We start from the raw sequence: 13,681 nt of genomic DNA on the forward strand, positions 1-13,681 counted from the left end.
ATATTTGTGTATAATGATCTGTAATACATATTTACAAATATATTTTCCTGCATACAGTAAATTACTTTTTGGCCACCTGGGGGAAGCACACACGCAACACTAACATATTGGCAAATGACGCAAGTATGTTACACCAAAACAATGACCTGAAAGACGCCTTGTAGAGCTGTGGCAAACTGTAGGGTCTGGTGATAATTCTCTGTGGGTTTCTCACTGCAAGCGACCCATTTCACATTACACGCATCATTTGACCCATTGTTAATATAAAATATTGATTAGAGCAGCTTTAAATCAAAATATGAGGCATTTTGTAGATCAAGACACATTTTTTAAAAAAAATTAAAGAATCCACCAATGTTTTAGACAACTGTGAGTAAATACAGCATCTTTTGTAAATGAGTGGCGGTCCTCCAGGGGACAGATTCGAGGAAACATGAAGGAACACGGAACACTGTACCACCTCTGAAGCTTTCCACCACCACATAGGCCTCCCCATCCACCCCACTAGATGGGTTTTCAAAGTCTTACACTGTGCCTTCCCCTTGTTAGAGACAACTGTGATTTTATCACTCCTACTATTATTCTTTGTTTTAATCATTTGAAATATTAATGGGGTTCCGTAGAGACCCAGCACTTAACGCTTATAGTCCCCTGTGAACACATGAGAACAAATCACTGAAGGTAACTTACAAGAGACTGGGTCTTAAACATACTTTGAAAGCAGATTTCTGTCAAAAATAATGAACTGTACTCAATCTTCGGTTAAGTCTTTGTGTGGGTGTCTTTTAATCAGGGCCCCAGACATATTGCATCGCATTACAAGAGCTTGGGCAACAGTTAATCCTAAAGACAATGTACAAAGTGGACCACAGTCTACTGGTTGGATCCCTTCCCACCCTACAGACCTGACTGACATAGTTAATGTCCCTCAGTAATCCCGCCCTATGGGCTGAGCTCCAGTCATTATGCTGGCAATTACCTGAGGGGTGCCGGAGAAATCCTTCACCAACTTTAAGACATCAAAACTGATTACAGAGCTACTCTTTCATGTGGAATCAGAGTTCAGTTGTTACCTAAATGATTCTCAGAAGTTATGTAAGGAAGTGGGTTTACAGGACTGAAAAGTTCAACGACCATCTGAGTTTTTACAGCTGAAGCAGGTTAAAGCTGACTGGGCCACCCATTTCACACCATTATCTCACCTAACATTAATTTAAAAGGAATATCTAACAGTTTCCATCTAGGGAAAGTAGATACCACTTCAGTAACATTTCTGGGAATTTGGGTGGTTTGATGAGTTTACATTTTACGATTACACACATATCACACTAGCTGGTTTTATTTTAGGCTGATTCTGATACAGTACATATTTTCAAAGAATGTTTTTTATTCACTTTCTAGCCAAGGTAGATGAGAAGATTGATATTGCTTTCATATATGTCCATTCAGTATGAAGCTGAGCCAGCAGCCTGTTAGCTTAGCTTAGCATAAAAATTGGGGAAACAGGGGACCAGGGGGGAAACAGCTACCCTGGCTCTCCCTGAAGCCTAACGAAATCTACCTACCAGTGCCTCTAAAGCTCACTAATTAACATGTTAGATCTGGTTTGTTTAATCCATAGAAAAATCTAAGTGTAAAAAGGACAATTTGTGGTTTTACAGGGATTTACGTGCTGGACAGAACCAGGCTAGCTGTTTCCCTCGGTTTCCAGTCTTTATGCTAAGCTAAGCTAACCTGCTACTGGTTCAAGCTTCATGTTGAACGAACAAATATCAAAAGTAGTATCGATCTTCTGTAATTCTCGGCAAGACAACTAATTAGCGTATTTCCCAAAATGGTGAACTAAACAATTTGACTCTTTTTTTTTAGGCAAAAACACTAGTAATCCCCACCATAATACTGGGCAGTGTAGAGAATGCTTCAAAAAATATTAGGAGATAAAATTCACAGAAAATATATTTTAACAGTTGAATGAATAAAGTATGGATATTTTTTTTAATACTCCGAAAATTTTGGTTGCTCTTTTGGTAGCTAGTCAAAAACTTTCTTAGGTGGGTGGGGTTGTGCTTGAGGAATTTGGACTTACGACCTTAGTATTTCTACAATCCTGGCTATGGCCCTGTTCCCATCAGCAGCTGTCCACTTCAAACTAACGACAGATATTAGAGCTCCAGCTCCACTTGAAGAGAAACTGAGCAGCTCTATTGGACTGAACCCAATATCTGCCATGGTCGAAGCCATCTGATTGAGCCACAAAGGTCTTTTAAATGTTGGTTTTGCCTCCATGAACCTGTGACCATGAAATGGCTCTAATGCATACAGTTGGATTACCACTGAATGATAATATTATGTCAGTTCCACCTGAGTTCCATAGTCTTCAAGGATTTGGTGATGTTGGCTCATTGACATGTTTTATGTTTACATATGGTTACACAAATACCCCCACATATGTTTGCTTAACTCTGAGTTCTCTTGTTTTATAAAGTAGAATATTTATTCATTTTTATACCTCAGCGACAGTTTTGGTGTTTGGATTAAGCAGGGCAGTCTAAAACAGTGGAGACACATTTGCACATGTACACAGTCATACAATATCTGTGTATGTGTAGACCTCATCTCTGATATGTTTCCTGCCTGTTACTTTCATGACTGACAGCTCAAGATTCCTACCACAGACAATAATTTGTACTTCTAGCAGACAGGTAGGTATTACAGTCAAACACACAAGCCACAATGCTAAATCACAGGACGTTTCACAAGATGGCTGCCTTGCTAGGATACAACAATGGGGTTTCTTGCTAAAATATCGGTGGAAAGTGGAGCCATCTTGACTATCATAATTAGACCACTTGGCACCATTTCTACCTTAGTTTCAGCCTGTCTGAGGCTGGACAACATACTCATCTGCAGTCTGCCAGACAACACAAACTCTCTTTTAGCTGCCGCCCCTATCATTAGTTAGCTGGGTATCTCGTCCTTGTTTAGAAGTGCTGTCATTCTCTGCTCATTGTTGTATACTGTGGTGTAGACACGTAGCTATGAATAGGAGGAAAAGCCTATTTCAGGCAATTATAATGATTTGATCCTGCATAGTTAGAAGTCTTGGTGCTGACAAAACCTCTGAGGCTAAATCTTTGAAGTCACATTTAACTCTTTCCCAACTTTGTAAAAATGTTTTTTAACAAGGACCACAATGGAAATAAGTCTTGGCCATCCTTGACATTTTTGTAGTCAATAATGTCAAATAAACTAAACTAAAATAGTGAATGATTTTTAGATTATAACCCCCAGTCTACTAATGGTGCATTTTTATTCACAAAGTTCAATGTGTTGACCTCATAAAGCAAGTGTGTAACAAACACTCCTCCACTGTTATCACATAATTTTCTCTACAGTGTGACAGTCAAGATAACATATCTCCATGGAAGAGTTAATGACGAAAACAGGTTAAATATTTCACATTTTATTTTGTTCCGCCCATACAGCTCAACAAACTGCTCTCATGCCAAAAAATCAGACACCAACTGAAACATTCGTACTGTTAAGTACCATTTAGAGTTGGACAGCACAGCCAATGACTGAGTCACTTATATATGTACACAGAGATTTATCCTGATGACATTACAAACATCATAAATGATTACTATGTAACATACATAATGGCATACAATATTGCATACATCTGCTCTGTATTGCTGTTGATCAGTTGTTGGCCCAGAAGGAACAGATAAATAGATTGAGCTGAATGACAGGCTTCTGAAAAATAAGAAGCAAACATAGAAGCAGTCTCTTTGGTGATTTCACCTCATTTACTGTATAATTTCAAAAGAGGAGAGAGCTCCAATATACTGACTGACAAAGATTGATAATGATCAGCTTAAGGCCCTGACTACAATGACAAAGAAAGACCCTGTGATCATCCAACCAGTGGGTAGTGCAGGGAACATGCAGATGAGCCACTTCTGTTTCAGTGACAGTCAGTAAACCTACATCTCAAGCACTACAGATGCATTTACCTGCTCTATATCTAATTCACACCACTGGTCCAAAGGCCATTGCATGGCAAGACTTCAGTGATGTGTTTAGACTGTGTGTGATAAGTGCAATGTACAGTGGCACCACCCAACTTATTGCTGCAACCTTGTAACAGCGAAGTTACAAACTGGCTTTCTCTAACACTTCAGGTGATGCTTTTCAGTCAAAGTGAACAACTGAAACTTCTAAACCTTCCAAAACTTACGGCAGGCATGTGTTATCCAGTATAGGTTGGGTAATCAGCATCAATAGGCATTCGGTTTACTCTGTTAATGTTGTGTGGCATCAGTCTACTGTAGTAGTATTGGCGAGGTGCATACAGACCTCTAACTGTGTGGTCGACTAACAGTGCGACAGCTGTATCAACACTTCAAAATGTGGCACAGGCACAAGCTGGTGTAGAGTAATCCCTACACAACCTTGCAGTTGGACAGAACTGAAATGGCTGGAGTACAACATGTTCAAACCACAGCTCCACATCCTTAAGAACTCATAGATTTAAAAAGAATTTATACTCATTTACATTTGATTGTAATCCAAAAGAGAATGAGTTCAAATAAATTTGATCAGTTATACATCTGACTCTTAATAAGTTGTCATTGGAGTTGAAGATGCTTCTGATTTAGGAAACAAGGTGCACGACTGGCTTTGACTTTCAACAGCAGAATTATTGCATCTTTGATTGGGGATTTAAGCATGTTCACTTCATGTTCTGATTTCAGTGAAATAAAAAGGATCTATCAGAAGTGTTGGGGGGCTGAATTACAGTGTAGAACACATAAAATAATATACTTTGTTAGAGAAGGGTATCAAATCAGACACATAGGAGGAGTATACTTTAAGTACGTAACATCACCGTCTGAATATCTCCCCTCCGAGTCAGCTCACATTTCCTTTGCACACATTCAGTACGATATGCAGTCCATGTGCCAAAAAACTTTTGGTTGAATGCTGGTCACAGTCATATTTAACAGTTCAGACTGGCTCTGAGGGGCAGACAGTGGTTACAGCCTTATGCGCTCTGTCTTTTAGGCATCAACAAAGAGATCTTTTCTGGTCAAACTGAAAATATCCAAAACCTGACACACTCTGCCTCTGTTGAACTATTGCTCCACTGATTTAAAGTCATTCTGGCCACCACATCTTGGGTCGTGTCCAAGTGAACGTAAAAACAGTCCTTACATCCATATCATTCCCCACCAATAAGTCAGCAGTTCCAGTTTTATCATCAGTCACAGGAGAATCGTCTCCTCCCTCCCCTACTTGACGCACACATACTTCTTCCACCAGGACTTGGAGAGCATCTTCATCTTATCAGCTGTGCTGCGGACCTTCCTCTCCCGTCTCGCTCTCCTGTCAGAGTGCCGCAGCCCCACAGCGATGGCCGCATCAAACACCTCCTTCAGATTCTTTTGTGTCAGCGCCGAGCACTCAACGTATGTCACTGCCCCAATTTTTTCCGACAGCGCTCTGGCGTCTTCCTCCAGCACTGGCCTCTCCCTCCGCCTCGCCAGCTCGATCAGCACTTTGACGTCCTGCCTCAGGTCGCACTGCGTGCCTACGAGGAGGACAGGCGTGAGAGGGCAGCGGCGGCGGATTTCGGGGACCCACTTCTCCCAGACGTTTTGAAAGGAAGCGGGGCTGACCACGCTGAAGCACAGCAGCAAGGCGTCGGTCCGACTGTAGCAGAAGTGGCGGAGTTTGTCGAACTCATCCTGATGGGAGACAGAAACAGATAGTTAGCAATGTGGTGATGCCCATGATTTTTAGATATAAAGCAAATCAATCTTAATGTTTTCTATTTTAGCCCTAAACCTTTCCTTTGTGATGAATTATTTCCCTTCACTTCTCGCCCAGACTGACCACACACTAATGCACTTTCAGTAATTGCTTTCACTGGTCAACATACTCAAGTACTGTAACATCACAGGAAAGGGAATTGTGCCAATAACCATTCAATAAAAAACTGTCTAAATAGTGTTTATATTGTGCTAATATACAGTATCCACAAGCCCTGCCCACTCATTTATATCATTTACAGTAAATCTCTTAAATTAACACTTTGGAGCCACACAGCTTTGACTAACAAGGGCCTCCCACACCCTTGAGTACACAGATTAAGGTTGGCAGAAACTTGACATAAACCTCTCCTTCTTTTTCTTAACCCTCTCCTTTCCAGCACACTTCTCCTAATCCCCCTTTGCCTAAACAATGCTCTGTGCCAGATCCTTCTGATTTTAAAACACAACCAAATCTGCAGAAACAATCAGTAATTTAAACACGTGGATCTGAAGCTCAACAAACTCAGCGGACACTTATCAACTTGTGAGTTTCCCACACAAGCTTTGGCTGTGCTTTGCGATCTGATGACGTAGGTCCATCTGCAGAACAAACAGACATATCAACATCTGAGTAAGGAGCAACTTTGTTTATCAGCTTTGGCGACAGCTGCTATCATTTTTCTCTAGACCGTTTCTGACTTTCTGTCTCGGCTCTCTCTCATCTTTTTTTGCACACCCCAACCTGTCTCTGGCACAAGCTCCCCTCTTATGAAATTGCATAAGTACAGTAAGTGTTTGCCGACTTTTATCTGCCCATATTTGCCCAAGCTTGTCTGTGTGTGTGTGTCTGTGTGCATGTGTGTGTGTGTGCAGTTTTAACACTGTGTGCAGCTTGCAACATGCTGTGAGGGTTTACATGTATTAGGGGCTTGTTCAAATGCCTCGTTCCACTTTATAGCCAAGTTGTCTTTGATTCTGTGTAGAACTGGCAGTGCCCTCGTAGCGTTTGTGAATGTCAAACGCTCCCAGGGCAGGGTTCTATTAGTTGGATTATGAAACAACCACACATGCCTCAGAGAAATAAAAGTACTCTTTCACAACCTGTTCCTTCACAAGATTGCCCTACAGTACCAACATAATAATGAGTCTATAACTTTTGCCTGGCAAGCTCCCTATAACACTGTGTCCTTAACAGCAGAGAGAAATCAGGTTTTTTGTATCATCACCTCCAGTCAAACCTACGGGCTTTTCCCTCTCCTTTAGCACCTTGTCACTACACAATCATAGGCTATACCTAACCTATGCAGTGGTGTTATTCTCATTCAAATTCAAATTCAAATTTTTTCTATACAGATGAGTTACCTACAATAGCAACCAAGAGGCCCATATGAACAGTATGTCATAACAAATGAATATTTTTTAAATCGATTAATCAATGAATCAATTATTTGTTTAATCTATTAAATGTCCAAAACAGTGAAAATTACCCTCAAAAAGTGCAGGACTCAAGGAGTCGTGCTTAAATGGCTCATTTTGTCAGACCAACAGTCCCACATTTAAAGGTTTTTGATTTGAAGAAAAGCAACAAATCCTCAAATGTGAGAAGCTGGAAGAGGCGAAAGTTCAGCATTTATGCTTAATAAATGGCATAAAAGATCCATAAATGGTAATGCAACAAGAAACATCCATGCTAGCAGCTCTGTTGTACTCACAGCTGTGCTTTGAGCTAAATGCTAACATGCTCACAATGACTATGCTAACATGCTGATGTTATGTAGGTATAATGTTTACCATGTTCACAATCATATTTTAGTGTGTTAGCAGTAGTGTGTGCTAAAATGTGCAAATTAGCACTAAACACAAAGTACAGCTGAGGCTGATGGGAATGTCAGTACTTATGCAAGTATTCGGTCATAAACCAAAGAATTGGACAAATTAAAATTCAGACCTGATGATGGCGCTACATGAAAAGTTACAGGATCACTAAAGTCATTACAATTCATCCCGAAAACCGGAAACATGGTTATTTGTACCAAACTTCACAACAATCTATCCAATAGTGATGGAGACATTTCACTAAAAACCAAAAATATGAACCTTATGATGCTGCTAGATTAAAAATCTGGGGATCACAAAGGTCATCAGGCTTCATCCTCTGGGGATAATGAATGTCTGCACAAAATGTCATGTCAATCCATTCAATAGTTGTTGAGATATTTCAGTCTGGATCAAGTGGTGGACTGACTGACCAACTGACATTGCCATTCATAGAGCCACACCACTAGCATGGCTTGAGAGGCATGCAGGGGCATACATTGTGACCTGGATAGGGTGATAAATGGTGATGCAATATGTGTTTGTGTGTAAACAGAACTCACCTGTCCCGCAGTGTCGCACAACTGTAGTCTAACCGGGTTTCCATCCACCTGAACCACAGCTGTGATCAGACAGACAGAGAAAATAAGTCACAGCTGTCAACATGACTGTTAGCCTATAAAGCGCCCACCTGACACTTAAGACGTTAACACGTAGACACAACTACCCACCAGAATATTCTGTGGAACAAACAAAAGTCTGCCAGTTGAAAACACAAAGACCCCCTGCTCCTCTCTTCCAGCTCACAGACGGCCTGCCTGACTCGCCCACCCACTCCGCCAGTTACTGCTGAGACCATAACACTTTACTGTCGCTCGGACCACTCTGTGAGCTTTGTTCTCTGTTGTGTTTTGACAGAGGCCATTTCAAGGCTGACTAACAGGGGGGTAAAAACAGAGCAGATTATGTTTGTTCAGTGACTCTCTTCTAATAGGCCTCATTTCCAGATTGGAAAAGTGGATGAGTCATCTTACAGCGAGTTTCATTATAGGGCCATTTATTCTTTTCAGAAGAGTGAGCACAATGCAGAGCAGCAGGCACATGGAAACATTTACAAAACGCCTGGCGTGTGTGGTCAGTCATACCACCTGATCAAAGAGTTGGCTGGAACAATTCAAGTAGTGGGACAGGCATCATAGCACCCTGCTTTCACAAAACCAAGGTGAAAGAGCGGGAGGAGAGAAAGAAAGGAAAGTGAGAGAGGGCCGCCATTGTGTAATCATTTCCTAATCCCTGACATATGATACTCCTTTGATTTTCTGGACCAAAACTCCCTCCTATCGTCCCCTCTCCCAGCCTCCCGCTCCTCTGCATCTCTGCCACCTGTGGCATTGCGTAAGTGCTCAGAAGTCAGCTTTTCAAGAGGGCGCTCTGATTCCGGGCACCGAGAAATGACATCACCATTAAGGGCCCCAACTGCACAATCACTCTCTGTCAGGCCGAGGCGAAAGACAATCTCTGCCTCTGAGCCACTGCAACAGATGTGCCCATTCCACTATAGAGGACAGGGCTTGCGGGTCAAGGCCGACAACAATAGGCAGAGTTGTGCAATCCAAAACCCCTGAACCAGAGACGCTCTCTGTTCTGTATGGGAGGGTTGAGCCAGCGCTCGTCTGAGGGCGGTGTGTGTTCTCACCAAGCGTTTTATGGGATTTGTGTTGGCCAGTTTGTTAGTTTTACTGCTCATCAGTGTGATGTCAGAAAATTTGACTTTTAAATGCTTAAACTACAAGTCAGTTTACAATGTCAAGTAAATAAGCATAAAAATGTGTTAATGTGTGTTTTTTCATATATCAATACTATCAGTTTATACTCAGTGACAATAATAGCTGATAGTCATATACAGATAGAACATCTAATAGAGTAAGGTTTTCAGAGTTTCTAAAGAACAGTCTGAAGATGTGATTATGAAGCAATAAAGGTGATCAACAGGTCACAGGTGTACTTTTTCATGCCAACACTGATCAGTTTAAAACAAGTTTACCCTTTGAAGGATTTGTTCTCTCCTCTTATTTTGAAGTAAACAAAGCCTGCTGGGACTGGCGAGACAATTTGGAAAGTGGAACCCTGCCAAATGGAAATCGGGCTACATCAGGGAGGAGAACTCGTGTGCATTAACACTGATGGAAGACAGATAACAGGAAACACAAACACATCTAACATAACAATGGAATAATACTGGAGATGGCAAAATAGGCGGGTATTCTCCAAACATGCGAGGTTGAAGAAGAGTTCAGTGGAAATTAGCGAGATAGCCAAGCAGGTAGAAACAAATGGACCAAGTGGAAAAATGTAATTTAAGTTTCATACCGTGGAATTTGATCCTAGACTCCAATCTCAATATACTAATTTGCACTGGACTTGTACCTATATACGTTTTTATGTTATCTTTGCAAATCTAGAAAGGTTTGTGAGAACCCCTGATCCAGGAAAATAAGGGGTGATGCTCCTTGAATATACTATTATTGAGGCATTAAGCAAATTGTAAAGACTCTAAAATAGCAATATCGTTCTTTTGCTTACCTGAGAAGTCATCAAATGCAGTAGGGACGTATTTGGTTGGGTAGCCATTTGTCGTATAGCTGACCACCAGGCTGGTTTTGCCCACCGCTCCGTCGCCGAGAAGGATGCACTTCAGCAGCCGCTCCTGCGCCTGCCCTGGCCGGGCGGGAACGGGTTTGTGCGGGGGCACCGGAGGGGCCATGGTCCGTCCGTAATCCATGATGACTGGAGGTGACATTCAATCAGCCAGCACTTCACCGCGCTCTCCTCGACGCAGATGAAGGACCCACCATGAGAACAGGATTCCTTCTCTAGTACAAGTTTTCCGAATACTTATGATCTCGAGCGGGACTCGTGCGTAAAACCTCTCCTCTCGTCCTGCGCGTTGCCAAATCCACTGTGACAGATCACCATCAGGGCTACTCTGCACTGGTTTACAATGCGAGGGCGGGTCTAACGCATTATATCTTCAGATTGATTTGACTAATCCCACCCACTTCACCTCCCAGCAGCGGAGGGCTGAACAGACACAGGTTAAAAAAGTCTGTATCAAAAAATGTTTTTTTTTTTGGAAAATATCTAGAAAATTACTCGTACTGGACTCTTTGGGAAAATTAAAATAGATCAGAAAAGACTTGACATTTCTTTTCTTTTTTCATTTATGTTTATTCTTTTAACCAGTTAATCTATACTTCACAGCGCGACTAACTGTGAAGTTGCCATGAGCTCCCTGTGCAGGCAAGTTCAGACTTGTCCTCACCAATGAGAAAGCGACAACCTTGATGTCCATTTTAAACATGACACATAAAGATACTGAAATTTCAAACCCACTCAGACCTCTTGGCCTACTTTAACTTGTAGCCAGCTGAGCCTAGAAGGAACAGACTGTGGCTACTGGAGAATGTACAGCACACGACCAAAAGATAGCTCAATCAAGGGATATTTGTATAAGAAATGGAATTCAAAAGTAACTTTCCCTGTGACTGGGTAGTTTTTCAAACTGGCTGAGGTGTTCTTGTTTCTTAGTCAAAACCTGTCAGACACACTGGAAAAATGGAATAGAAGTAATGTCTTGACTTTTATCACCTCCTTGTGGTTCAATGCAAGAGCAGAAAAATGTCCCCTGTGACTGTTTCATTTCATATCATATCATTAGTGTGTTGTTACTCATGCATTAATGTGTAAGCAAGATTTTACTGTTGTAGTTGGTTGAGGTGGAGTTGATTTTTTTTTTACTATTTTATATGTCTTATATACTAGAATTATTTTCCTCATGGATTAATATCCTGATTATTTTCTCAAGTAATCGATGCGATTGTTTGATTTGTAAAATTTCAGAAAATAGTGACACTTTGACAATGTTTGTTTTGTCCAACCAACAGTCCAAACCTCAACATTATTAAAAATAAATTGAAATTATTAAAATAAATATAAAATATAAATATAAAATAATTACAAGGAAAAGCAGGAAATCATGAAATGGCATTTTTTGAAAAATAAGTGAAACCATTATCAAAATAGTTGCCATCCAACTGACCGATTAATCAACTAATGGTTTCAGCTCTGCTTGTATATATTGTTGGGTACAGTAGTTTACTATAACAAAGCAGCGTATTTTATAAGATCTTCATATGTTTTGTATATAAAAATCTTAATGTGCAAAGTAACTAGTAACTAAATCTGTCAAATAAATGCAGTGGAGGAAAAAGTACAATAATTCCCTCTGAAATATAGTGTAGTGGACGTATACAGTAAAGCAGCATGAAAAGAAAAAATTAAAGTAAAATACAAGTACCCCAAATTTGTACTTTAGTACAGTACCTAAGTAAATATACTTAGTTACATTCCACCACTGGTAAATGCAACATCTTAACTTTAAATCAGATATGCCCATGCAGGTAAGAGAGAAATGAATTAAGACATCCTGGACCAGAAACAAACAGGATACAGTTTCTGGTCTGACAATCATTTATCTGAACTCCTACAGACAACTCTGGGGGTCCAAGATGAAAATCCACTGTAGGGGCAATTTGTAAATGTACAATTTGTATAAATGTGGGGCCCATGCTACAACCTCTAGGTCCCTTTACCTTTAATGTTGGGAATTCAACAATAACAAGGTCTTTATTTGTGTTATTTCTGTCCAGTCTCTAACATATTGGAAATCTACCAATCTATCTACACAGTATCTATCTATGCATCTGAAAAAGTCACACTATACACTTCTTTTTTTCTTTTCAGCGTGTTTATTTTTCCTAGATTAAAACTCTAGTTATTTTCAAGAATACAAAATAATCAGTGTACTACTATAATGTATTTATTATGACTGATTTTAAATGAACTAAACGTTACTTTCCTGTTTGGATTGAATTTATCTTTCCTCCACACAGCAAATATAAAAACCTAAGCATCTGGTAGTCTAGACGTAGTGAGACAGTTCTATGAAAATGATAAATTTGACTAGATTAACAGCAGTTTTGTTTAAATATAATTTGACAAGACAGGTCTCAGTGAATGAACATTTATGTATATGCCAAGCTGTGATAAGGAAATTTAAGTGCCTTTAATTTCACTATCTCCATTCTCTTTGCTGAAGTTCAAGACAAAAGCATCATTTGTATTAGTACAGAAAACTGCTACAGGAGGCCAGTGTGTGTGCAACTAGTGTAGGTCGAATACTAAGCAGCACATGATGTCTAAGGCTAACGGGCCATCATGTTTGGGTTTCATGGATCATGTCTGTTAACATAACAATGCTTTCAGTGCAGCACACAGGTAAATGATGCACATAGTAAGGCATAGGAACAGACACATTTTGGTGAGAGCTTTAAAAGCAAGCGCTAAATGGAAATGTGGACTTGAGCTGCAGAGTATCCTGAATAATTTTATTATTCCTAAAATGGATCTACTTACAATTCTGTATAAGATACCTTGTCATTGCACACATGTACTATCACACAAGTATTGTACAAAACACCATTCTCAGGAAGGCAATGGTCAGGTAATGAGAAGTGGTTTGTTATGGGAGAAGTTGCTGTAAGCTGTTGTAAGTACTGCAAATCAGATCATGCACTATAACCTGCAGTTAGAAAGGCACCTGCTGTATTTCACTCCCACATTCCCTCACATCACATTAAGAGCTCAGAGAGGATGTCTATCTGAAAGCACTTTTTGTATGAACACTGACACCACTTCTGATGCTCCGTCAATGGGGAACTTCCTGTCAAGTGATTTCTTTCCATTTGATGATAGATCTTAATTATTGAACTTGTAGCAGAAGAATCTATCTCTATCTCTATGATTATTATGTTTCAACTTCCCTCTTTCATAAATGAATGGGTAAAGCAGCACTCAGTGGTGTAAGCAGTGAAGTAACATGAGAAAACATGACCAGGGAAAAATATCCCCAAAAACCCCTCAAATGAATGATCTGTGGGAATGAAAGTGAATGCCTGTGTGGATGAGAAGAAACCGAAAGTTTTGGAAAA

At 40.3% G+C, this 13,681-nt stretch overlaps 1 protein-coding gene across 2 annotated transcripts; it reads right to left on the reverse strand.

The window, feature by feature from the left end:
* Positions 1–3,447: 3,447 nt before the first annotated feature.
* rhoub (ras homolog family member Ub) lies at positions 3,448–10,641 on the reverse strand. 2 transcript variants are annotated; one of them, XM_044204003.1, is made up of 3 exons: positions 10,215–10,641; positions 9,676–9,758; positions 3,448–5,750 (listed from the first exon to the last, which is right to left on the reverse strand). In XM_044204003.1, the coding sequence occupies exons 1-3, from the start codon at positions 10,429–10,431 to the stop codon at positions 5,295–5,297; spliced, it is 756 nt and encodes a 251-aa protein (XP_044059938.1). In that variant the 5' UTR covers positions 10,432–10,641; the 3' UTR covers positions 3,448–5,294. The 2 variants fall into 2 exon arrangements, with proteins under 2 accessions (XP_044059938.1, XP_044059939.1); XM_044204004.1 differs by lacking the exon at positions 9,676–9,758 and adding an exon at positions 8,195–8,253 and having other exon boundaries at positions 10,215–10,640.
* Positions 10,642–13,681: the final 3,040 nt, after the last annotated feature.

The sequence above is a fragment of the Siniperca chuatsi genome, linkage group LG7, assembly GCF_020085105.1.
Source record: "Siniperca chuatsi isolate FFG_IHB_CAS linkage group LG7, ASM2008510v1, whole genome shotgun sequence".
NCBI classification, from domain to species: Eukaryota; Metazoa; Chordata; class Actinopteri; order Centrarchiformes; family Sinipercidae; genus Siniperca; species Siniperca chuatsi.

Coding starts and splice junctions, on each gene's coding strand:
- rhoub (XM_044204003.1), bottom strand. CDS start 10,431: ATGTCACCTCCAGTCATCATGGATTACGGACGGACCATGGCCCCTCCG. Junction 9,759..10,214: donor TGCATTTGATGACTTCTCAG/GTAAGCAAAAGA, acceptor TCCATTTGGCAG/GGTTCCACTTTCCAAATTGT. Junction 5,751..9,675: donor GAGAACAAATCCTTCAAAGG/GTAAACTTGTTT, acceptor GTCTCCCATCAG/GATGAGTTCGACAAACTCCG.